The sequence below is a fragment of the Jatropha curcas genome, chromosome 2 (genome assembly GCF_041381405.1).
Source record: "Jatropha curcas cultivar XTBG-Jc1 chromosome 2, XTBG_Jcur_1.0, whole genome shotgun sequence".
NCBI lineage: Eukaryota > Viridiplantae > Streptophyta > Magnoliopsida > Malpighiales > Euphorbiaceae > Jatropha > Jatropha curcas.
This window is the reverse complement of record NC_143152.1, coordinates 32,207,760-32,232,539: the sequence shown is the minus strand read 5'-3', so window position 1 is coordinate 32,232,539 and position 24,780 is coordinate 32,207,760. Positions and strand designations below refer to the sequence as shown.

At 34.1% G+C, this 24,780-nt stretch overlaps 6 protein-coding genes and 1 non-coding gene across 8 annotated transcripts; 4 read left to right on the top strand and 3 right to left on the bottom strand.

Moving 5' to 3' along the window:
* The first annotated feature begins 395 nt into the window (after nucleotides 1-395).
* Nucleotides 396-556, top strand: LOC149498647 (U1 spliceosomal RNA). Its single transcript, XR_016319846.1, has one exon. It is a non-coding gene; the product is annotated as a U1 spliceosomal RNA (small nuclear RNA).
* A 157-nt stretch (nucleotides 557-713) lies between these two features.
* On the bottom strand, nucleotides 714-3,724 carry LOC149498646 (DUF1995 domain protein, putative (DUF1995)). Its single transcript, XM_089717919.1, has 9 exons — nucleotides 3,361-3,724; nucleotides 2,942-3,029; nucleotides 2,530-2,643; nucleotides 2,190-2,272; nucleotides 1,887-2,001; nucleotides 1,662-1,753; nucleotides 1,439-1,504; nucleotides 1,107-1,200; nucleotides 714-1,018 (listed from the first exon to the last, which is right to left on the bottom strand). The coding sequence occupies exons 1-9, from the start codon at nucleotides 3,624-3,626 to the stop codon at nucleotides 908-910; spliced, it is 1,029 nt and encodes a 342-aa protein (XP_089574045.1). The 5' UTR covers nucleotides 3,627-3,724; the 3' UTR covers nucleotides 714-907.
* Nucleotides 3,725-4,069: 345 nt separating this feature from the next.
* On the top strand, nucleotides 4,070-8,908 carry LOC149498645 (P-loop containing nucleoside triphosphate hydrolases superfamily protein). Of its 2 annotated transcripts, none has more exons than XM_089718525.1 (14): nucleotides 4,070-4,243; nucleotides 4,345-4,428; nucleotides 4,566-4,598; nucleotides 4,697-4,729; nucleotides 4,941-5,071; nucleotides 5,286-5,382; nucleotides 5,471-5,734; nucleotides 5,835-6,114; nucleotides 6,590-6,751; nucleotides 7,010-7,225; nucleotides 7,312-7,349; nucleotides 7,454-7,621; nucleotides 7,735-7,844; nucleotides 7,958-8,908. In XM_089718525.1, exons 1-14 carry the CDS (start codon nucleotides 4,237-4,239, stop codon nucleotides 8,729-8,731), a joined length of 2,397 nt encoding a protein of 798 aa, XP_089574651.1. In that variant the 5' UTR covers nucleotides 4,070-4,236; the 3' UTR covers nucleotides 8,732-8,908. The 2 variants fall into 2 exon arrangements, with proteins under 2 accessions (XP_089574651.1, XP_089574650.1); XM_089718524.1 differs by having other exon boundaries at nucleotides 4,071-4,243; nucleotides 7,454-7,617; nucleotides 7,731-7,844.
* Nucleotides 8,909-9,294: 386 nt separating this feature from the next.
* On the top strand, nucleotides 9,295-11,304 carry ATN (cyclin family). Its single transcript, XM_089717437.1, has 4 exons — nucleotides 9,295-9,641; nucleotides 9,809-9,954; nucleotides 10,059-10,117; nucleotides 10,257-11,304. The coding sequence occupies exons 1-4, from the start codon at nucleotides 9,561-9,563 to the stop codon at nucleotides 11,048-11,050; spliced, it is 1,080 nt and encodes a 359-aa protein (XP_089573563.1). The 5' UTR covers nucleotides 9,295-9,560; the 3' UTR covers nucleotides 11,051-11,304.
* Nucleotides 11,305-11,681: 377 nt separating this feature from the next.
* LOC149498643 (mitogen-activated protein kinase kinase kinase NPK1-like) lies at nucleotides 11,682-17,619 on the bottom strand. Its single transcript, XM_089718609.1, has 17 exons — nucleotides 17,204-17,619; nucleotides 16,707-16,748; nucleotides 16,101-16,166; nucleotides 15,902-16,012; nucleotides 15,748-15,828; nucleotides 15,578-15,655; nucleotides 15,387-15,469; nucleotides 14,588-14,669; nucleotides 14,328-14,428; nucleotides 14,057-14,096; nucleotides 13,835-13,894; nucleotides 13,695-13,744; nucleotides 13,375-13,588; nucleotides 13,077-13,280; nucleotides 12,637-12,971; nucleotides 12,481-12,548; nucleotides 11,682-12,067 (listed from the first exon to the last, which is right to left on the bottom strand). Exons 1-17 carry the CDS (start codon nucleotides 17,477-17,479, stop codon nucleotides 11,964-11,966), a joined length of 1,995 nt encoding a protein of 664 aa, XP_089574735.1. The 5' UTR covers nucleotides 17,480-17,619; the 3' UTR covers nucleotides 11,682-11,963.
* A 1,233-nt stretch (nucleotides 17,620-18,852) lies between these two features.
* On the bottom strand, nucleotides 18,853-21,125 carry LOC105647829 (putative UDP-glucuronate:xylan alpha-glucuronosyltransferase 5). Its single transcript, XM_012234056.4, has 2 exons — nucleotides 20,265-21,125; nucleotides 18,853-19,896 (listed from the first exon to the last, which is right to left on the bottom strand). The coding sequence occupies exons 1-2, from the start codon at nucleotides 20,989-20,991 to the stop codon at nucleotides 18,944-18,946; spliced, it is 1,680 nt and encodes a 559-aa protein (XP_012089446.1). The 5' UTR covers nucleotides 20,992-21,125; the 3' UTR covers nucleotides 18,853-18,943.
* Nucleotides 21,126-23,811: 2,686 nt separating this feature from the next.
* Nucleotides 23,812-24,752, top strand: LOC105647550 (Cyclin family protein). The gene is made up of 2 exons (XM_012233675.4): nucleotides 23,812-24,337; nucleotides 24,417-24,752. Exons 1-2 carry the CDS (start codon nucleotides 23,964-23,966, stop codon nucleotides 24,697-24,699), a joined length of 657 nt encoding a protein of 218 aa, XP_012089065.1. The 5' UTR covers nucleotides 23,812-23,963; the 3' UTR covers nucleotides 24,700-24,752.
* The last annotated feature ends 28 nt before the right edge of the window (nucleotides 24,753-24,780 follow it).

Below are 24,780 nucleotides of genomic sequence, written 5' to 3'. Positions count from 1 at the left end.
TTTGCAAATAATTTAACGTTGAACATCATAAGTTAATATTGAAGCTGTAAGTTACAAGACTTGAGTATATGCTATAGAAAAAGCAACTTCGACATGGCTCTCATGAATCAGTTTCGCGAATAAAAAAGCCCGCTGCTTTGCTTTATTATGATGTAAAACAATGCTAATTTTGATGTAATATATGAACCATTTATATAATTTTTGATGAAAATACAAATTCTATACGCATTTATCCAATAATCCATTTTTCCAAAGGCAACGAAGCTGCTTTCTCTTTCTCTCGCGTTCTATGTCCATGTTAAATAAAAAGACTGCTTTAATCCCACATTGGCTAGAAACAAAACCCACGAAGAAGCGTGCGGCTATAAATAAAAAGCCTTTGCCTTCTGTTTTCCATACTTACCTGGACGGGGTCGATGGGTGATCATGAAGGCCTATGGCCTAGGTCAGTGACTTCCATTGCACTTTGGAGGGGTGCTGTCCTAAGGTCTCCCCAAGTGGGAGAGCCTACGTCATAATTTGTGGCAGTGGGGGCCTGCGTTCGCGCGGCCCCTCCCAATTTCAGTTCTAACGTATTGTTTTCAATCTGGACGGGTCGGTTGTGGCCAATGTTTGCTAGGCGGCTCTTAACTGCAGTAATTTATGTCGTTTTGGACTTTTTTTTTATTGTTTATGGTTATAATAGATATTCTTATGATATAAGACGCCAAATATTAACAACAGTCTCTTTTGAGAGTTAATACTTTCGACAACACATTTTTGTTTTGTTCATCGAAGGGGTGATTCTAATTTGATGGGGATTTGGAATCACTTCCTGGCTGTTTTGCCCATGGAAACTAATTTACATTGAAAATTAGCTAGTATTCAAACAAAAAATTACGGGACTTTTTGTGTGCAAAGGCCTTCTTTACTTCGAAATGGCTCTCATGAATCGGTTCAGCGAAGAAAAAATGCCTGCAGCTTTGGTGAATAAAGAAGGGCCTTGCTCTGACTTGTCTTCGACATTTCCAAATATTATCTGCAGCAGATCAAACCGAAATAAGTAAATAATGAATGAAAATTTTATTTGAATAGCTTCTTCTCTTGCCAATTTAATGGAAATTAACCTCAAGTTCTTCAGCATCCGGTCGCCTTATGAATTCTGTAGCCAGCAGATATCTGTTTGGTCTATCTTTATCATCATAAAAGACCTTCCACATCCTGGTGATGGTCCAGAATGGAAGAAGCAAGGTTAATGGAATTATCAGAGAGAATCAACAACGTCAAAAAACAAAAATGTAATAGGCTAAATTACTTAAAAAGATTTGGACTGTGGCAAGTTATGCATGGTCCAAGTTGGCCAACAATTTGACATTGATCATTTCAGGGCATTCGTTGATATTAGACTTCCAAGTTTACAAGTTGCAATATGCTCATTTTTTAATTATATGGTTCTTACCCTGGATAACACCTAAAGACAGCACCGGATGGCAGAGGTCTCATCGAGTAGACTGTGGTGAAAGTGCTGCAAAACAAATTAGATATAACTTGGCAAAGTTAATCTGAAAATAACTTCAAAACATTTTTCTGATAAATCTGATATCAGGAAATTTGTTGACATGTTGAAGAAACCAAAAGAGCTAAAACTATTTATCAACATTCAAATAAAAAGAAAACTTTACCTCAAAAAGTATCGCCTCAAATTGCGAACATTGATCCCAACTCCAACATCCTCACTGATAAGTCGTGGGTTCCACATGATGAGAGGTCTTGGCTAGCAAAATATGAGAAGTACTATTTGTAAATGTAGACATAACAACAGATATCTGGAAATGAAATATTATAACAGGTTCCTGACATCAGAAGTTGTATGATGAGAATTCATGCTATAAGGATCAAGAAGCTACCGGATCGTCAGAGAGACTGGATGCTATTTTCTCTACATATCCCAACATCTGATAGTCCGGAACAACCATAACCACAATCTCATCTTCACTCTCAACAGGCTTACGGTCACTTAAGCTGTAAAAAAAATTAAGCATCTAGTTTCACATGTACATGCAAGCCAAAGTATTATCAAATATAAGCAGACAATCTATTTTATTAAAACAAAGAATGTCCAAGGTACTCATTTACTCAGAATTTATTTGGAAAGAATTCATCCAACAAACTGAACAGGTAGAGGTTTTCATCAATTAGAAGGAAATTACCTTGCAAATCCAAAATTTGCATCTTTCCACTGATATTTTAGTAGTGCAGCAGCACCAGCATCAGGAAATATGGCTTTAATCCTCTGCAGAATAAATTTCAAGATTTTAGCAAAGGAGAGATTGGAATTTAATTTGTACAAGCAAAAGTTGTAGAATGGAAGAAGCCAGGTAAGTCTTAAATGTATGGCTTACAGGGGAGGGTGTCTGTGTGCCTGTGGGACAGTCTAAAACATCAATTAACACTTAGCTCAATTCTGATTAAGAACATTATTCATATACCTAAAGTTATCTAAAACAACCAATCCTGTACAGTACATATAAGTTCATCAAAACAGTAAACCTGACTTCCTGTTTCTTCGATAAGTGTATCCAAGAAAATCTTTGAAAGTTCCCACAGTTCAGCTTGTGCACCTTCATCATCTAGAAACTGAAGCTGAGGAATTAAGAGCTCCACCTGCAAAGAATTATTTGATTAAAAGATAAAGCATAATTAAGTGAACAATACAAAAATAGTGTTACATGTTCAACTTGCAAATCAAACGCTGAACTTCACTGCTATCCCGAAAAAACAAGGTTTATACTTTCTTATTCCTTTATCTATCTACTGTTTTTATTTTATGATGGGAAAATGTTTCTTCTTTCTTGATCAAAATAGACTATAAGAACAAGTTCCATGGAGAAAATCAAACTGGCGTAAGCCCATAATGAACACATTTTCCATTAATGAAATTACATTTCACTCTGTCACATACTATGGCTCTCATTCCTCCAGAAGACACGAACAAGGCACTTGATTGGCTGGACTGCTGGACTGCACCCACCAAGTCAGAAGGCAAGCAACTGAAATATAAAATTGAATATCATCAACAACTTCGCGTCCATACTTCTTTCAGGGAATAGAACACTTATAGGCCTAGTGCAATCATTACGTACAATATATTCCATAGAAGAGAGCATAGACAGAATTAAATAAACTTGTATTAAATATATAATTTACTAATACCGTGCTTTAATCAGTTGATCAACAAAATTGGATAACTAAATTTCTAAGAATCATCAAAACCCTCCAAAATTCAGAGCTATGGTATAAAAAGGTATACTGATACATCCAATCTTTCTGATAATTACTCATATCAAGTAAAAGAAACAGAACAAAGTGTTTAGAAAGAACCTGTCATCTTCTTCCCTTTCTTCTTCCGGCTGTTCCTGTAACTGAGCAGTCTCTTCAAGATTGTCCTGAGTAGGGTCACCTTGGAATTTCTCAAACTTAGCAAAGATTCTTGAGCTAGAAAAAATTCTACTTTCTGAAATCCCATTTTGGTCATTAACGATGGGATGTGGAAAAGATAAGGCAAGACGTGTGGTTGAGGCTTGGTTGTTCTGATTTGATAATGAATAGCAAGGATAAAAGAAGCAGCTAGGGATTGAAGCAGCCATGGAAATTAACTACCAACTGCCAAACTGCCTTTGAAGTTTGAAATGTTTTCATCTATCAAAATTTGCAGGAAATTTAATTATTTTGAATTCGTAATTTCGTATTTTAGCCGACCTGTCGTCGAACGACAGCAACAGACGGTTATAAAAGACCGGTCATTTTTACCTAAATTGTTATTCTTCTTCATTGAACTGTCGTTTAGTTTAAAGGAATAAAAAAAATAAGCTAGTCCAGTCATTTTCTAGAAGATAGCCGTTTAATAAAACGACTTAACGAATAAGAACTGCCAATAGGGCTTCATCCAATAAATTAGCCCGAAATTGGACCCGATAGAACTTTTGAATGGGCCGAAACTGTCCTATTAACGGGCCAAATTTCGGCCCTATATTTCAAACTGACATATTATGTTTTTAAAGATGCGCTCCATTTATCATATAGCCGTTAGAAGTAGCTACACCCCCAATTTATCATTCTCAATCCAATGGTTATTACCTTTTCAATTCAAACTCAGAATCTAATCAAAGCCCTACACTCACCTCTCTCTCTCCCTATTCTCTCTAATTTTCTTTCTCTTCCTCTCTGACTCTGCAATTCTCAGTAGTTTTCAAGGCCATGGAAAGTACGTATCTTACTCTAAGAATGCTCGATTTATTTTTTTTTTCTGTATTTTTACAGGTAGAAAATAGTTTGATTAATGAAAAAATCGACAATTTCTATCAGATCCAATAGTAGATATGTTTCCTGTGAACTGCGATCACACCATTCTTACTGGCGATTCAAAGCTTGCTTTATCCTCTTTAACAGGTTTTGTACAATACTCTCTTTTCTTTTCTTTTCTTTTTTTTTTAAATTTCAAGAAAAAATTAATTTCTGTGGCGAGTTATCTGTTCTCTAATAGTCTAATTCTGTTTCAATTTCTTTGTTTTTTTGAAATTTCTCAGTTCAAACTGTAGAACTTGAAAAATATGACACAGGTTCGTCGTTCATTTGATTCTGATTTGTTTATTTTCAGTTTTTTTTCTTTTTTAAATCAAAAGTTATTGGCGCTGATTTGATGCTTGCTTTCTTTTAGGTCGAACACAAGAGCCTGATACTAGCCAAGAAGGTATCTGATTTTCGTGATTCTCTCTCTTTTTTTTTTTTAATTTTCTAATCCAAAATGAGTGTTGGGATTAGAATTTTCATTAATTACTTTGGTGCAAACCCTAGAAATATATGATATCACACTTTTTTGATAACATTACCTTAAGCAAATATATAATGCCTTATTTATATCTGTAATTGACAAAAAAATGGGGTTTTGGTCATTGATATAGAAATAGTTGAGGAAACTGCAAATTCTATGAACGAGGATAGTGCATCGAGCAGAAACCAAGAAACCGCTTCAGCTCAGGAGCCCACATTGCCAATATTGCAGAAAATTATCAATTTGAGCTATCAAATTCAGGTAAGAATTCTCTAGTCTTCTGTGACCTTTCTAGATTTGGTTGCGATATAAGTTTAGATTGGGTTTAGAAAGTGAAAAGGAATATATCTTTATCTGAACAAAAGAAAAATTAAGACCCAACTGAGTCAATTGGTTCAATTTAAGTTCTTGTTTTTTTTTTTGCTGTAATTGTGCTGATTGGTTTGTTTATTGACTTCAACTTTTTCTGCTTTAGAATTTGAAGAAAGACCATTCAGAGCTCTCACAGAAATTGAAGACTGATACAGATTCCTTTCCTGGCCCTGAAGTTTCAGATGCTGTTCGGCTTCTTAGTAAGTACCCAGTTCTGAGTGTTGACTTTGGTTTCCCATTTGTCTCTTCTTGGTTTTAATATGTTTTGAGTTAACATTTTGGTGTCAGGTAATGAGTATGAACTCCTAAAAAAGAAGTACCTTGAAGAGTCATCTGAACGGAAGCGGCTATACAATGAAATGATTGAACTTAAAGGCAATATAAGGGTCTTCTGCAGATGTAGACCTCTAAATCAGGTTGAAATTGCCAATGGTTATAGTGATATAGTTGAATTTGACTCCTCCCTGGACAATGAGCTTCACATTATTTCCTCTGATTCTTCAAAAAAGCAGTTTAAGTTTGACCATATCTTCAGGCCTGAAGATAGCCAAGGTATTCTCAGATCTTATTTCCAATTTTGATATGTAGAAACTTTATGTCACACCTAATCCTTGCCTAATTTGGTTTTAATCCTGCATCTTACAATGTGTAGAGGCTGTTTTTGCAAGAACTAAACCTGTTGTTACTTCTGTGCTCGATGGCTACAACGTGTGCATATTTGCCTATGGACAAACTGGAACTGGAAAGACATTTACAATGGAGGGAACCCCTGAAAATAGAGGAGTTAACTACAGAACTCTAGAGGAATTGTTTCGAATTTCTCAAGAGAGAAGTGGCACTATGAGATATTCCTTGTTTGTTAGCATGTTGGAGGTTTACAATGAGAAGATAAGGGATCTCTTAGCGGAAAACTCCAACCAGCCCCCTAAAAAGTTAGTTTCTCTTTTGTTATACTTGGTAGTTTCCTCCTATTTTTTTTTAATCTCGCAAAACTCTTATTGATTTTGAATCCAATTATTTCAATTGCAAGTACATTTTTTACTTTGATGCTTTGCTAAAGAATTGTTGCTAGAGAATTGTTTTATCTTTATTACTGCTCAATTATGTAAATTAGCTACTGTGGGAGTGTGGATAATTGCCAAAAAGTGATTGGAATGAGCATGTTAGTGTTGGGAGGATTTCCATTTTATTATTTCCTTTGCTAAATGTTTGTTACAATGTCCTGATCTGGCACAGTTAAAATATTATAATGAAGGCATCTAATCAGGCAACTTTTATTTAAAATTAGCGAATTGAACAGTAGGAATACTCATTTTAGGAGGCAGTTATATGATAAATGTTTTAGGTTTATGGGATGAAAAGAAAGTTTAACTGACAATGAATTATATTATTGTAACATGCATGAAGGTTGGAAATAAAGCAAGCAGCAGAAGGGACGCAAGAAGTTCCAGGACTCGTCGAAGCCCGTGTCTATGGCACAGAGGAAGTGTGGGATCTACTAAAATCTGGAAGCCGAGCCAGATCAGTTGGATCTACAATTGCTAATGAGCTCAGCAGCCGTTCTCACTGGTAATATTAAATCTCCATTTCTTGTTTCTGGTTCAATTCTTCCTTTGGATATAGGCTTTATAGATCTCATAAAGTAGTAAATTAATTTTGTTCTTTAATGAAGATTGGTTTACAAAAGTCTAGATGGTTCACAAAAATCAAGATGGTTCATTGATATTAAGAATGAAAACAGATGTACAAGAATTAGTTTGATCAATTAAAGTGGTGGCTTAAACAAACTATACATCTATGTTAATGACCACAACATTGATTGTGTAGCTTGCTGCGAGTAACTGTAAAAGGGGAGAATTTAATAGATGGACAGAAAACAAGGAGTCACCTTTGGCTCGTAGATTTGGCTGGTAGTGAGCGGGTGGGGAAGATAGAAGTGGAAGGAGAAAGGTTGAAAGAATCTCAATTTATAAATAAATCTCTCTCAGCACTTGGTGATGTCATCTCTGCCCTTGCATCAAAAACAGGCCACATTCCTTACAGGTCTCCGTCTCTCACAATGAATTGCACATCTTAACATGTCTTGCAAAACTATTATATCTAATACACTCTTTTGTTCTGTAAATCAGGAACTCAAAGCTCACCCATATGCTGCAGAGTTCTCTAGGTAAGCATTTATTTAGCATTTTTCCTAATTAAGCCACTGGGATTGATGACAGTCCTGCCTGCCCTTACTTTCAAGGAAGTGACTAACTGGAACCTGAAATGCAGGAGGAGATTGCAAGACCTTGATGTTTGTCCAGATAAGCCCCAGTTCTGCTGACCTTGGGGAAACTCTTTGCTCATTGAATTTTGCCAGTCGAGTTCGGGGAATCGAAAGTGGCCCTGCAAAAAAGCAGGCTGATCTCACTGAGCTTTTCAAGTATAAGCAAATGGCGAGTATTCTTGTCAATACCTAACACGATTGTTTCTTTCTTTTTCTTTTTCTTTTCCTTTTTTTTTTCTCTAATTGCTGCAGCTGAGGTTTTGATAAATGGTCAATTTACAGGCAGAAAAACTACAGCATGATGAGAAGGAAACAAAAAAGTTGCAGGAAAATTTGCAGTCCTTGCAGTTAAGGCTTGCTGCAAGGGAACAAAAGTGCAGAAGCCTTCAAGAAAAGGTGCATAACTCACAAGGAACCTGCAGAGTGTTGATTTTCTTAAATCTTTTAATTATAGTAATTTACAATGAAAAGTCATCAAGTTACCTTTTTGTGGTTGAATTTGATGATAGGTCCGAGAGCTTGAGAATCAGTTGGGAGAGGAAAGGAAGATCAGACTAAAGCAGGAAACGAGAGCCTTCGCTACTTCTTCTCAATCTGCATTGCCATCTATAAGACAACCGGAACAGAAGAACAATGTAGAGAGGAAACCACCTTTGGCTCCTTCAAAACTGAGGATGCCACTGCGAAGAATTACCAATTTTGTACCTCCACCAACTCCTCTCCAAACAAAGAAAACCAAAATTAAAGCTTCTGTGGCTCCATCTTCAATAGGAGACAAAGAAAATATTGCCAGAAATACAACAACAATGGCAGGAAGGGACACGAAAAGCCTAATGCAACCCAGACGTATTTCCATTGCTTTCAAACCAACTGCTACAACATCAGCACAAGTTCTTCAACCTAAGAGACGGGTGTCCATTGCTACACTCCGCCCAGAGCCAAGCTTGACAACACCACTTCACACTTCTGCCTCACGATTAAAGAACAGTGTTGCAGTGGATAGGCAGTCATTCATGATGGGCCAAAGAAAAGCCAGATATTCAAGAATGTTCTCTCCGTTGCCAGAATTTCAGTCAGCATCAGAGACAACACCCACTGCCATGAGGAGCAGTCGTAAATTCATGGGAAGTCCTCCAACGCAGGCAGGTTCATGGAAGCCAAAGCATCCGACAGTTGTTGCATTGCAACGAAAATCATTAGTGTGGAGTCCCCTTAAGTTGAAAGGAATGAAAAATTACAGGAAGACATCCTTGTTGCCTTCTAGACACTCAATTGAGATGTAATGAACCTTGTTTTCGTGATACTAGAAACATTTAGCTGTTGAATGTTTCTTTGACGGCCTTTACTGACCGGGCCTCTCTTCCTGTTTAAAGATTATATACTTCTATGTTGTGGTATTAGTTTACTGCAAAAATTGTATGCTTCTTGCTTACCAGTAATCCATCTATTCATTCATTCAATTTTCAGTGACGACATATTAAAATTGCAGCTTCCAATCTAAGAATCAGAAAATTTTTCTAAGAATCCAGATTAATTACTGTATTAAATTAAATAGTCGGCTATCTAATTTAGGAATATGATTATCGATTTACAGGACAGGATACAAATTCTGAGATCTTAAATATTAGAATCAAAACATTTAATTTATTTATTCACCATATCATCAGTTTCTAAGGAACTCAAGTTGGGAAAGGGCTTATGGACCGTTCATTTTTTTTCCAATCAACCGTTCTCCCGCTATCTATAGTACCATTTTAAGTTATTAGCCAAAATAATTGTTTTTTAAGTTGAAAATAAAAGTAGCCGTTTGCAACCCATGTAACGTAAAATGGATAGATGTGACCGTTAGGGGCAAAAAGATCCGTTAGCAAAGTGCAGCGCTCCAGAAGCTTTGTCTTTTGACTTTTTCAGTTTTCACTTCAAAGACAAAACTGAGCGAGAGTGTGCAAAGGAAAGGGGTGACCCATAGGCCATAGTAAGTAGTGATCGAGACCCATTTCAAGTCTCTCTCTGTATGTGTATCTGGTTTATGGGTATTTAGAGAGAAAAGATAGGAAACTTTGAGAGACCCACTTAGAGGTTTTTTTTTAGTCAGTTGTGAGATTTGCAATCATGGTAGCAAGAACCCCACCAAAGCAGAGGAGATTGGTTGCACCTCTGAATCCTGTTTTAATTAGAGAAACCGTAAAGAAGGTAAATTTACTTAAAGCTTATAGCACAAATTGCAAATCCGTTCTTCATGGCTGATTGGTTCCTCAGAAAGCTGAAGGAAAAAAAAAATCGAACTCTCTTGCTTGACTGTGTTTTTTTTCTTTCTTTATAATAATGGGTTTGTGTATTTTTTCATGGATTTATTGAAGGTGGATCAATGCATGGCTAGGTTGCAAGAGCTCCAATATACAGTGACAGGTGGGAATAAGGTGATATCTTCTGGGGTTAGTCTGAGTCCTAGAAGTACCAGAGGTTATCTAAGAACTAGTCTTAGGTGCAAGCAAGAATCTTTAAGGTAAAATTCAAATTTGGTTTTTTTGGTTTTGTTCAAGTTGAGTTAAAAAAAAAATTGAATCTTTTATGTTTTCTGCTCTCATTATTTTACTTTCCAATTTTAAGGATCAAGAATGCTACCCCTAAGAAATCTCCAGTGGGAAAATTGCCTGCGAGTGTAGTAGGTATCTCTCTTTCTCTCTCCTTATATTGTGTAAATTTCTCCATTTGGGGTTGATAAGGGAGTTTGCTTTTCGGGTCTGAGTAATGCATTTTCTTTTTCCCTCATCAACCAAAACCAATCTATCTGAATGCTATGCGCAGGAGAATGGCGACGAATGTCATTACCAGCAATGCTTGTAGGAGAAACAGTAGGAGAAATTCTTCAAGCAACCCAATTTGCAAGAGAAATAGTTGAAGCAGTTGCCTCCAAAACCAAGAAAACCAGCTTAGAAGACCCTAAAACTCCAATGACACAACAGAGGACACGGAAGCCAAACCCTGAAAATAGTGAACTCAAGACCAAAAGAAAGAAGGAAAAACAAATTAAACTACAATCCATTCGATCAGAATCTCCTACTCCATCCCTTCAGAGAGCTCGATCACGCATTAATTTCAAGGTTTCACCTCCAAAGAAGAGAGAAATAGAAAAAGAAAACACTGCTGCATATTTGGCAAACAGAGTGTCTCCTAGGAACAGGCCATGGGCTAAAAAGACTGTATTATTTCCAAACCCTTTGTTTCTTTCTACAGATTCCACTAAACAGCAGAAATTCTTCAGAACAAGGTCTCCTGTGATTTCAAGAAATAAACAGACTACTCCGCATAAGTTCTTGATAAAGTCTCCACCTTCAGCTTCTAAGTTCCAAGTGAAGATCAAGGGCCCACCAGTTGTTTCATTATCACCTACTAGAGCTGGCAACTTAAGCAAGAAATCACCAAAGGTGTCAACTGCTTCGAAATTGCGTAGGTCATTTTCGCCTTCCAGATTGGCTAACAGATTGGTGTCTCCATTGAAGAGCAGGAAAAGTGTACAGAAGAGTGATAACGTGTTAACGAGTGGATTGAAACAGCGTCCAGTTTCAATGCCCAGACGGTTCTCATTTGGGAGAATTTAAGTTCATTTTTATCAGGTTCTCATTTGGGAGAATTTAAGTTCATTTTATCAAACGTGGCTCTGTGTGAAAATTGAGGATTATATTCTGTTAATCAATGTTCATAGTTGATTTTTTTTATGTTATTTAGCAGGTGTCGATGTTTCCTCATCATATTTAGTTCTCTTCATACATGTTCATTTCACATTTGTATGGATTTTGATTGTTCGTTGGATATATCAATAACAAATACGAATAATGGACTCTCATTCTATGAATGAACTTATCTTTTTGGTTTCTTACGTGATGTATTAGCTCTCCAACAACAATTAAGAACCAGTTTTAAGCAGTTGAACCAGAATCCCATACAATACAAATTTCTGTTATGGCATTATGGAAACTGTTCTTTTCTGCTTTATTTGGAAAGAAAATTATACAATTTGGTCTGCTCCTTATTAGTATCTCCAGTTCAAAATTGTAACTTATTAGTATTTCCAGTTCTCCCTGCTCTTACATGATAGTGGACGTCAATTATCATAACCCCTTGACAGCACTAGATACTTCCAATCGAGGGCCTACTTGTTTACTGTTATTTTTAAATAATCAAATTGCCCAAAGAAAATGTTCTACGAAGGGGGAAAAAGCACGGGGAAAATAAAGCAACATAATACTTAATAAGCTTATGAAATTTCTTATCATGATTATTGTACATTGATGAACTGGTTACAAACTTAAGAAAAATATGCCCGCCCCCAAAAAGAGAAAAAGAAAAAATTATCTCCAAACAGTACCCGTTCCCTGGATAGCACAACCTCAGGCTAAACGAGCCCCAGTATTCACACAGACCTAACACACTGCCCACACTATGCAATATTTAACCACTCCGAACAAAACTGCAAGTCTTGTGTTTAACCTCAATATAAAAAAGACTGCTCACTCATTTGCTTGGAGATGCAAATCTTGTCCGCTCTCTCTGCCAGTTCAAAGCTCGATCTTTTGGAGATGACGTTTTACTTCCCATGCCTGCTTGGCGCATCATCTCTGCAAACATAATTTTCACAATAATGCAGTCTGAAATAAGCACCCGAAACTACTTGAAATGAACTTTAGTAAACACAAGTACAACAATTGTAACCCAAAATCTTCACTCTACCTTAGTGACAATTAGGCTTTACTAAGTTGAACTTTAATCCTTTAGATTGTGCATGCACAGTGACAATTAGGCTTTCTTTGATTATTTGTAAATTTACTTGACATAAAACTATTAGTTGTGATTCATCTCTGGCCAAATTTAGCATTCACCAAGAAATTTCAATATAGCATCAAAGTAGTTTCTAGCATGCAATGCAGATAAACTCATTATACTGGTAAGTTTACAAACCAGTGAATATTACAAAAATATATATAAATTGTTTGAGCTTAGATTTATATGAGGGGAATGATGATACTAGTACCTCTCTTTCTCTCGAGCTCTTGGTCAAGTTCTTCTTTCCATTTCTTTTGTCTCTCAGAATAGCTCATACTGTACAACAACATCCCATTTCAGATTACTCCCAACTAATAGAAAATCACATCAGAAGCTCAGACATGAGACCATATTAGGGACTAACCTTGGGCTGGTTTTTTCTGGCTGGTCTTCTGCAAGTCCCTTTCGATCATTGTATTGAGGTGACGAATTTTCCACTGGAGATTGATCACTTGCATTGCCAACATTTGACACACGCCTAGTATTACTCCCAGGGCTTCCAGTACTGACACTATCAGTTGCTGCAGAAGGGGTCCCAACAGGTACCCGACTTGGCGACCTACTTTTGGGAGGTAATTTCAGGTAATTTGGAGGAGTTTCATCATGTGAACTCTCAACAAAGCTTGGAGAGCAAACTGCATTCAGACTGTTGTAGAACTCTTCATATAAAGGTGTTTGTAGCTTCTTCAATTCCAAAGCCTAACAAATAAATTATGAGTTCAACATTAAAACAGTCTACGATAAATCCATATCTAGAACATCGTTGCAAATGCCTATTTCAAAGTTAAGGAAAAGCAGTTATACCTTCTCATCCAGAAAAGCTGTAATTTTAGACTCAGTGAGTTCATCATCATCCTCAGAGAATGATGTCCCACAAGGAAACGAAAAATTATTATCCCTTTGAACTGGTTGATCAATGTCCAATTTTACTTCTGCTTGTTCTGGCTCCATACTTTCACCATATTTGCAACTCCAATCTCCAGAGAGCTCAGGTTTAGTATCATGACTCTTATTTAGCACAATCACGAATCCATGTTAGCAAAAGTGTTTAATGGTTACAGAGATAGCAGACTTGTGACCAAGATATGAAGCAGTTGCTCACCTTGTTAAAGTTGTCAGCAATCAACACAGAACCAAATTTGACTTCACTTGTAGTTGTAGCAGTAAAATCATCTCCATCAATTTGACACATATCATCATCGCTATCATTTGTTGTCCATAAATCCTTGCTTTCCAATAGTTTCTTAGGATCAATTGAGCCTCTCAGACTTCTTAAGTTACAGACATCTATTGTGCCAGAGACAGATGGCATTTGACTGTCAACAAAATCACACTATTGTCAAAATATTCTAAAAGCAGCATGCAGGTAATTCTGATGTATCATCGTAGAAGTTCAAAGCACCCCAAATTGTAAAAACTTACAAGGTTTCAAGCTCCTTGGTACATGATATCGAAGAAATTTCAGAGGTTTCCTGTAGTAATGGAAATTCCATCATAAAAACATGAACCAGGATATAGTATGAAGAACAAACAAGCACAGGATCCATTGCAAGTATACTTACCATTAAAGGAGTGCAAATAACAGTATCAGATACTCCACGCTGGCCAGTAACAAAGGGATGCTGCAATTTGTAGAAATTGTTTAGGATTCTCTAACAATGTTAAGACCACATCTGAATGGTTAGGTCATGACCAGTATTCTAAGAAGTTAACAGGACCGATAGGTTTCCACAGAAAACAATGTGCCTAATGAGAAAAGAAAATGCCAATCAAATTAGAGTCACCTGAAGCAATTTGGATGCATCTGGCCTCATGTTTGGTTCTCTGTCAATGAAAATCAAATACATCAGAAGTCCAGAAGAATAAAATCAAATACCACGTTTCAAGAGCTGAATTTGAACTCATGTATAATAGCCCCAGCTATATATTTTTAATATTTTACTAATTTCATACCACCTAACCACCCCACTGTTTCACCACAATCGCCTTTATCAGAATGTCGGCAATTTTTATTTTGATACCAAACAAATAAGAAAAGGACAACAAAATCACTACTTGTGCAAGCACTTGAGAAGAAAATCTTTTGCTTCAGCAGAGAGATGTTCTGGAATCTCTGGATGTGACTTTGTTGATCCTATATAGAAGAGTGCAGCAACCTGATGGAACCGTCATTAGTATGACATTTCAGTGAACTTGTACTAAGAAATTTTTTTTTTTCTTTTTTTTTTTTTTAAAAAAAAAAAAAAAAAAAAAAAAAAAAAAAAAAAGAAGAAGAAGAAGAGACCATAATAGCTAGAAGATTAAAGATCAGATACCTCCTGGTATTGTTGGCTCCAAGGAGGCTTTCCTGTGGCCATCTCAATTACTGTACATCCGACGCTCCATATATCAGCAGAGCTTGGAAATAGTTTTATGACATATCAGTAAGCTTCATTCATCAATCAAAACCATCAAAAATAGAACTCCAATATTTTGATATTAATTATTGATTAAGAAGGAAAGGGTCTTTCAAGTTTCAACCACACCAACTGAAATGAATTATCATACAAACAGAGCATTGTAAATCATGCATTAACCAAAATGTCTAGAGCAAAATTCAATAAAATGCATTTTCTTGAAATTCTCCGAGCCCCCACATATTTTTCTTAGAGATTTTTTTAATACACTTAGAATAGTGCAAGGCATTTTTTTGAGAAAGGACATGATAAAATTCATCTAGAACTTTCTGGATAAAACAGATAAAAAACTATCCAGGACACCTTTATGATGCCCTCAATTTACAATTACAGATTTTTGAAACGCAATTCAATTGTGCAATGCACTTTGCAAGGAAATGAAGAAAAAATACATTTAGAAATTTATAGATTGAACAGATGAAATTAATCTAGAACACCTCAAGGCAGTCAAAGATGAAAATGCATGATACTTTGCTTTCTCTTTAATATTGTTAATAGATATAGCTATTGAACTCATCCAACTAATTCTCTATTAAAAAAAGAATATGAAAGGTATAAACAAGCACATGTCCAAAATAGACCGTCATGTTCAAAGCATGTAAAAATAAGCACCCACATGTAACTTATAGATACTTAAAAGGAATTTAATTATCCTTACAAGCTATGCCCAGTCTGCAGGATGACCTCTGGAGCCATCCAGTATGGAGTTCCTTTCATTGACTTGGCCCCAGTTAGAGTGGCCTACATCAAGAAGCATCTCATTTTAAATAAAAAAAGGTATATAGATGCAGCTTCTACAGATTACAAAAACAGTAGATATGAGCAGAGAGAGGAGAAAAAGGTACACACCAGCTCGACAACTTGCTTTGATGCACCAAAATCTGCAAGTTTAATGCATCCTTTATTATCAACAAGGATGTTCGCCCCCTGAAAACAGCGAAGACATATTTGAGAAGATAGAAAAGAGAATTAGAACTTCTCTCATACACAGTATCATCAAATAGGGAATTAAGAGGCACCTTAATGTCTCTGTGCATAATTCCATTGTTATGTAAATACTCCAAACCCAGCAGCAGTTGCTTTGTGTATGTTCTTATAACCTATTCATTAAGTACACAAGTTAGCACCAAGTCACTGACACCTATACACATGAGTTCAGTTGGCAAGACTTACTGCCTCAGGGAAGGGTCCAAATTTCCCCAAAAGAGATGATATTGATCCGCCAGGAACAAATTCAAGAAGAATGTTTAAGCTTTCTTCCTCCCTAACTGTACCCAAATACCTCTGAAGATCAAAAATGGCATATGCAGTCAGAATATTATTACGCTTCATTGATTCAATGAATGAACAGAAGATAATACTCATTACTCACAACAATGTTGGGATGAGAAAGATTCTTCAAAAGCTTCACTTCTTCCTCAAGTTCTCTGATGTGAGCCTACTTATATCAATATTAAAAATTAAGTGAACTTGGCCATATTTCTATTTAAATCAAAACCAAATAGGAAAAGTAAAATGATAATTGTTGCCAACCCAAAAAATTTGCAGGGTTCTATCCTAGGACCATAACTTCAAGGAAACAAACCTATTTTTCCTTGGCATTCCATTTGATTAATGACAATAAATGCAAAAGGAAGCAAGAAAACATCAAAATCTTGAGATTTCTTAATGTATGAGAATTGAGCAAAGTAAGAGATTCTTACTTAATCAGGCAGAAGAAAACTATTTGCATGGGTTGAGGTAGTTACTTGGCAACCATACATTAGAAAATAAGACGAGAAAATTTCAGTGTATTAAAAAGACCAAATTAGTTCTATCCATCATTAGAAAAATAATGAAGTTGATCATGCCACTTGGATCAGTACTAAACATTTCACCTCGAACAAGAAGCAATTAAGATAGGATTTTCATTCTCTAGAGAAGGACTGGATACACAAAATTCACCAATAACAGACCAATAATAGTGGTCAATTCCTACCTGCGCTCTCTCCCTTGAAGCACCATTAGCTGCAATCAACACCTAGAAAGGAAGAACATAAGAACACAAAATCAAATTCAACTCATAACTATCAACCCAATAAAGTCCAAAAATAAGCTACTGAAAACAAATTCAGATACAACCAAAAAAGAAAATTTCCAGAGTAAACCATTGCTAAAGGTGGAGAAGTAAAAACAAAAGTACAAACCAGAAGTTAATATCAAATTCCAAAAATTGGAGAACATCCTACAAAAAATTAAAAAGTTCAAGTATTTCAAGTTATCCCAAATTAATCCAAATGCAATTCAACTTTATACCACATGCATACAATTACGAAAATCAGAAACAAAACAAAATAGAGAGAACCCAAAACCAAAAAAAAAAAAAAAAAGTTATAACCCAAAGTCCCACAATGAACTAAATTAGATCAACCAAATCTTGTTCCAAATATCGTAAAGCAACGAGTAAAAAAAATGGGAAAATAAATAAAAAGGTACCTGCTTGACTGCCAAAAGTTCTCCTGAATCAAGATTCATACCCATGTAAACATGGCCAAATGCACCGCAACCGATCAACTCTCCCTTCCGGTATCGGATCGTAGGCGCCATTGGAAGAGATGAAGAAGAGGGTTTAGAGAAAATTTTGGATTTACGAACGCAAGAATTGATCTTTTCGACTAGGTTTCCAGTTAATGGATTGAAGGTGTTGTCTTGATTATCTAGGTGTGCACGGAATACTATTGATCGCCTAACTGATCCCAGAAAGTCTTGCATTATCGAAGAAGAGGCAGAGAGACAGAGAGAGTGATTGGTGGGCTTAACAGAGTGAGGTGTGGGTGTTCGATTTTGGTCGGCAAAAGAGTGAGAAAATGGAGTTTTGAGAGAGAGACAGAGGAGGGGAGGGAAAAGTTGGGAGATTGTTTTTTAAAAAATTTATAAATTAAAAAGAAAAAGCCAAAATACATACATGACGATGTACAACTTTTTTTTTTTTTTTTTTTTAACTCGAGTTGGGTAAATAATATCAACAATGGTTTTTTTATTATTCGTATCAACCCTGCGAAATTAAATATATATTCATACAGATTCATATATAAAATTAATTAAATTTTATTTTTAAAAATAAAAAGATATAGATTACTTTGAAAAATAAATAAATAAGATGGATCGTGGATCCGCTAAAATTTTTATTTTTAAAACTTTTATTTACATCAAAAAAATTAGATGAATTTTCATTTATTTGATTCATTTGAAAACGTTAATATTCACTTTTAAATAAATTACATTATGCGATTCACTTTCATGTTTTTTTTAATAAAAAAGATTCATTTTCATATTTGAGTTCATATTTTATATTTGATATAAGTGAAAATTCATATATTATTATTTAGTAAAGTTTTATCAAAATAAATAAAAATTGCAAATAGAATCTAAATTTAGTAAGGGGTTTAAAACTAATAATTTCAAAGTACAAATCATTAAAAATATAGATCTAAATATATAAAAAATTATTTATAATCATCTTTTCAATAAGATTTATTTGTTAACGAATTATATTTTATATAAAGTTATTTTTTAGCCTTTAATATAAGATTAAAGACCATACCATATATTTTTATTATTTTTCAATATAAATCTCTACAGATATGTATTTTTTTATACTTAAAAGGTGAAGCTCGTTACCATCTTGACAAGGAAGCGATACCACATGGCTTAGAATCGAAATATATTTAAATCAATAATAATTCTGAATTACTAATTAATTTATTTCCTAAATCAAGATTTTTTTAAAAAAATTAGAATGTCAACCATTTGAATCCTTAATTCACTTCACACTATTAATTATTTTATATAGATTTATAAATTATTTACATAATCTATACCAATAAATATATATTTGTTATATTAATTTATAATCACTTCAATGCAATTCCGAATTAGTCGAGCCAATCGACTCTGAATATGAACAGCTTAAAAATAATATATATATATATATATATAATTCTGGTTAAATAATTAATTAATTATTGCAATCAAATAAAAACATGGGTTAATAAAATTTCAATTAATCCTCAAATGGAAATAAATAAAAAAAAATCCTTGAACCCCCCAAATACACAAACATATACAGACATACAGTTAAGATATATCACCTGTTAATTACCAATATATATATCACTTGTTAAAAAAGATGATGGGATAATTAAGGATGCTATTTCTATAATTAATGAATATTAATCATTCAACAAAATGATGTTGTCTAGGATCTCTAGGATTAATCTTCCAATGCCCATCAGCTAAACCTAATTTCTTAGCTATCCCTCTCCATTTCCTAATTCTTGCATCCATTTGCTTTGTAAGCTCACAATACTTATGCAATTTCTTTGGCATAGCTTCATAAACTTGCCACCACCTTTTATGTGCAGAGTCACTAGCAAATACGTGACGATCTTTCATATCCCAGTTACAATCATAGTCTTTATAACACATCCATGGCTTCAACCCTAATAAATGCATAGCATAAATTTGTTCTGGAATTTCATGATTTGGGTTTCTTCCTCCTCCAAAACTCTTAAGATAGTTCATTCTTGAAGGCAATCGATGCCACCATGTAAATGCTTCATTAAGAAATCCTTGATCACCTCCATTATATGAAGCTAATTTCCTACTCTTCAACATCAAGTCTTCAAATATGCATTTCGATGGCTCTACCACCATAACCCCAGAATTAAACAACGTTTTATCATTTCCAGAAGCTGATAATTGCGGAAAAGTAAATAACTTGTCCATGTTCTTGAGGACGACGATATCTGAATCTATAAAAATAATTTTATCATAATCTGTCAGTTGCCAAATTCTAAGTTTGCTATAGTTCCACTCATTGTAGGATCCTTTTCTTGCAAAAGGGCTTTTGATGGGTTGTATTAGTCTGGTTTTCCAACCGGCGGCTCTTAAACCTCGAAGGGACTTTGGAGTTATCGATGAATCATGGAGTAGGATTAGGTCTTTGGTAGAGTTGGTTTGAATTATACTTTGAGCTAAAGCAATTGCACCACATACATAAGCTTCTGAGGAATGAAGAACTGTTACGTAGGCAACTTTCTGATGGTAGGCAATTCTTTGGAGGTATGTGGTGTCGTTTTGCCCTATTACTGTTGATTCTGACATAAAATTTCTCCAAAGCTCTTTACCTGCATATATATATATGGTCAAAGAGTAGTGAATATATATATTGAGGATGTTAATTAATGTATTTTTGAAGAGTATCCATTGAAAAATGAAAATAGAATTGACTTCTTGTTTTTCTTTTTCTCTTGCCATATGTCAGACTTTTGTTTGCCAATGATACAAAGTTCAGGTTTCTTGTATCTGGGTCTTACTTTATGCCTAAAAGAAGGCAAGTAAGATCCAAATAATACCAAAAAGCTTAAGTTTTACATGTGATGTAAGTAAACTTTAAAATCTAATTAATTAGCAAAACCCAAGATGTAAACTCTATCTTGATCGTCAAGAACCTACCGACCCCACCAAAAAAAACTGTGATTAAACTAAAACGTACCTGTCTCTGCATAAGCAGGAGCAATCTGGCATGAACCAACGGGCATTAACAGCTTCTGCTTCAATTTCCTTAATTCAGGCTTATACACCCAATATTCACCAATATGAGTCAACAAATCATCACATCTGAAAATCTCTTGCATAGGCCCACAATCCCCTATAAACACAACATAAACCGTTCGTTCAACATCAGGTTTATCCCAACCATTTTCCACCACAAGATTAGCCGCCACTAAATTCACTTGCAGCCTAAACACGTCCCTGATACCCTTCTTCTTCCCTAATTTCTCTTCACCACCGCAAGGAACTCTAGCAACTATAACATCCAAGTCACGATAAGCTTCCAGTCTTGGCATGGGAATCTCCGGGCACCGCGGTATGCCCCATTTATGGAACTCATCTATCCACTCTGGAAAAAAATCTTCCCATTTCTTGTCTTTAGAAACAGGCACAAAATCTACAGAAACTGACTCAACTAATCTGTAGGAATCATACATGATCTTTATATCATCTTCTACGTTAACTAAGCCGATTTTGAGTTTCTGGGTATCAAAATTTCTGGAAACAAGATCGAACCAGTCATTTGTAGGAGAGATTAGTGAAGGGTTAGTAACATAATGGTGTTTTGGTTTAAAAGTCAAAACCAAGAAAAAGAGGGATGAAGAGAAGAATAAGAGAAAGAAAGCGAAGAGGCTTTGGAATGATCTTTGAGGCCTGTAAAAGGCCATATCTGAGCTGTTGAGCTATAAACGTCTGGTTTAATTTTGGGTATTTATAAGGGAGAAGAAGGAAAGGAACTGAAGCTTACATTTATTTGTAATCCGAAAATGAGAAGAGAAAAAGGTTTTGCTTGGTTTGGTAGGATGACAATGTGCATGGCCGCGCACGTTGATCTTTTCCTGCCACGCGCATCTTATTATTAATAATGAAGCGCGTGAATTGTCAATTTCTTATTTCTTATGTAACTTATAATTTTTAATAAAATTTTTTAATTACTCAAGTGTTCTTAACTCAAGTTTGAAATAAATTAATAATAATGCTTAATATCCTCATTAACTTGAAGATAATATTTATATACTTTGCAACTTTTTCTACTATTACCACCTCAACTTTCCACTAAATTTATATTTTTTTTTAGAAAAATATTAAAAATTATTATTTTATTTCTAATAAAATTTGAACTTTTGATCATTTAGTGTAAAATTGAAATAATATAATACGTAAAAAGTTAATTTTTTTTTTGGCAAATTATATATTATTCTTGGATTCAATAGACAATTTGAACATTAACCCAATAAATTATTATCCGTACATATATTAATATATGGTTTATTTTTTTTAATAGATTAATATTAAAGGGGTATTTTATTTTAACTATTGAAAAATAGCTACTAACTTTTTGAGCATCAATAGTTAAGTTTTTAGCGTCTAACAACGCTCTTCTCACCAACTCGTAGTTGATTGAATTATAGTTGATTAAAACTTATTAATAATAATTTATTTTTTATTATAAATTATTAAAAATAATAAATATTACTATTTTTAATATATTTAATTGATGCTAGAAAATTAATAAATATAAGTCAAAGTAAAATTATTTAAATATGTATACAAAATTCATTTATAATATTGTTAATTCTTCATAATTTGGTAAAAAAAAAAAATATGTCTTCACTTTGGTTTTCTTTATCTTTTGAAAGTTTTATTTTGACCTCCAAAATTTAAAAGTCTAGCTCCGCCCTCCATTACCAACCGTTAGCTATCAACATTAATCACAAGTTACTATCTTTTAATAACAATTGAAACAAACTGCTGATTGTAAAATATAATATAGCAATATTATGATTATGGGATTAGATATTAATTAATAATTTGTATAATATTGAAAACCTTATGCATATCTTCCACAAACAAAAATATTTTTTATTGGATTCTAAAGCATAATATTTTGTTTTTATAAAATCTATTTACTTTTTTTTTTTAAGAATAAAATCTATTTACTTGATTTAATGTCACATTGCCCTCAAAATTTAATATACGAAATCTCATTGCGTGATATTTGAAATACAATAAATAAACTGGTACAAGACTTGGTTGTGGAGAGTGGTAATCACGTACAAATCAAATGCGTGGGAGGAGACTTTGTTGCCGTCAAAGTCATAGAAAAAGATTATGTGACCTGTAATGATATGAAAAATTCTGTGCTACCAGGCAGTGGACCCGAGCGCAACTATCGACATGTCATTTTCATGTATTCATGGCACGGAATTTCCATGGTACATTTGGTGATAAAAACTTTGTCAAGAATTCTTGAATACAGAAACTGTTAATTGTGGAATATGGATGAAGTGTAAGTGAAGGGTGCGTCTCAACAGAGGCTTAATTAATTAATCATTTTAGTTAATTATGTAATTAAGGAAAAGTACAGTTGTATTATTAATGGCCCACATAAGCCAGCCAGTTTTGACCATTTTTTTCGCAAGTAAACCTCATTCAGGCCTTCGTTGGCCCAAAATATTACAATATTGGGTTGGGCCTGTAAGTTTATTAGTCGGACTCGGGCCCATATATTTAAGAGTTTGATATAAATGAATTTCACAAAAACAGGGTATGTGTTTTTGAAAAGGTGGAAAAATTTTCTAAAAATATTATCTATATAAATGGACATAAATTTTATTTATAAATTTTTATTACCTGAAAATACATACATATTAAAATATAAAATGTTAAAAATGAAATTATTTTCATTTCGCTTTCAACAGAATACTAATCTTAAATTTATTTCCATATCTACCTATTCATATAAGATGATGAAATATTATTTATTGAAAGAAATATTTATTAGTAAAAGATTCTTAATGATAAATATGTATGGACTTAATAAATTATTTAATTATTTATTTTTGTTTGTGGACACCATTTTTATTACATAAAACAATGACAAGCTACCACTACTGAAGTTGGTATATTATGTCATCCACATTTGGTGACATGTCTGTTTCTAATCCAACTATATATCAAAGCAAATTGGTGTGAAAAGAATATGGCCAACAACATAGATTCCAACATTTTGAGGTTCTTAGGGCAAATTTCTTTCTTTTGGTCAATCAAAGATTTCTCAATTGTAATTAACATCCAATATCCATTAAGGAACATTTAAGTTTTCAAGAACCTCAGAGTAAAATTATATTCCCACTTCAAGAAAAGTAATGTTTATCTATTTCTTATACCTAAATGAGGCATGAAGGCTACTAACAATCACAAGTTTGGTTGGATTATCATCTGCTCCAGTTTTAAAGATTCTCTTTAGTAAACAAAAAGGTACTGATTCGAGTGATAGTTAAGTGATTTTAATTCCGTAAGGATGAAAATGCAAATTTGATCTTCGAAAAGTGCATTTTGCAGGGACTGCAAAAAATCTTACGCTCTATAGTTTCCTTGATAAAAAAAAAGGTTCTCTTAAAAAATTTCGATGAATGAGAAAAAAAAACTTTCATTTATAATCTATTCCCAAAATTACCCTCTTAAAAAACTTTATATAACCATCATTTATTCTCCAATATATATTAACTTTACAAGAAAGAAAAGAATAAATTTCACAAAAGCAACTTTAATTATAATATTTTATACAAAAGATATATAAATGCCCTGGATCTAATATACATAGCTAGCTAGCTAGCCAGAATTTACAATATCTAATATGGGTGAATCAGAAACATTTGCAGCTTTGGGATTATATGAAAATGGTGAAAGAGTTTCAAGAATTCCTCGAGTTTTGCAGCTATTTGCATGTGTTCTTGAAAGGTCTATTCAAAAGAATGAAAGCTTATTTGATGAATCAAGAAAGAAGGATACAGTTACAGTCTTTCATGGATCAAGATCACCATCCTTAAGCATTAGACAGTACATTGAACGTGTATTTAAGTATTCCAGGTGCAGTACTTCATGCTTTGTCGTTTCATATATATACATAGAAAGATTTCTTCATCGAATGGATGTAAGTCTTACTTCCCTTAATGTACATCGCCTTCTGATCACAAGTATAATGGTTGCTGCAAAATTTCTGGATGATGAGTAAGTACTTTCTTTAATCCTTAAACCAAGAATGCTTGATTAAATTAATTCTAGATTTAAAAGGATAAATATTTTGCAGGTGTTACAATAATGCCTACTATGCAAAAGTGGGAGGAGTGAGCACAGCAGAAATGAATAGAATGGAAATGAAATTGTTGTTCAATTTGGATTTTAGACTTCAAGTAACAGTTGAAGGGTTCAAGAATTACTGTCTGAAACTGGAAAGGGAAGGTGGTGGAGAGTTCCTGCAGATTCACCCAACTATCTATGCCTGTAATCCAAAAGGAGATTGGCAAAGTACAACCCATCGCACCCAAAATACAACAAATGGTTTCTCTGGTTATAGGCGCAGGGCCATGTAATTAAAAGAAACAGAAAGAGAGAAGCATAATCAAACTAAACATTTTTCTTCCCATCTATCTATACTCTTTTTTTTTTTTTTT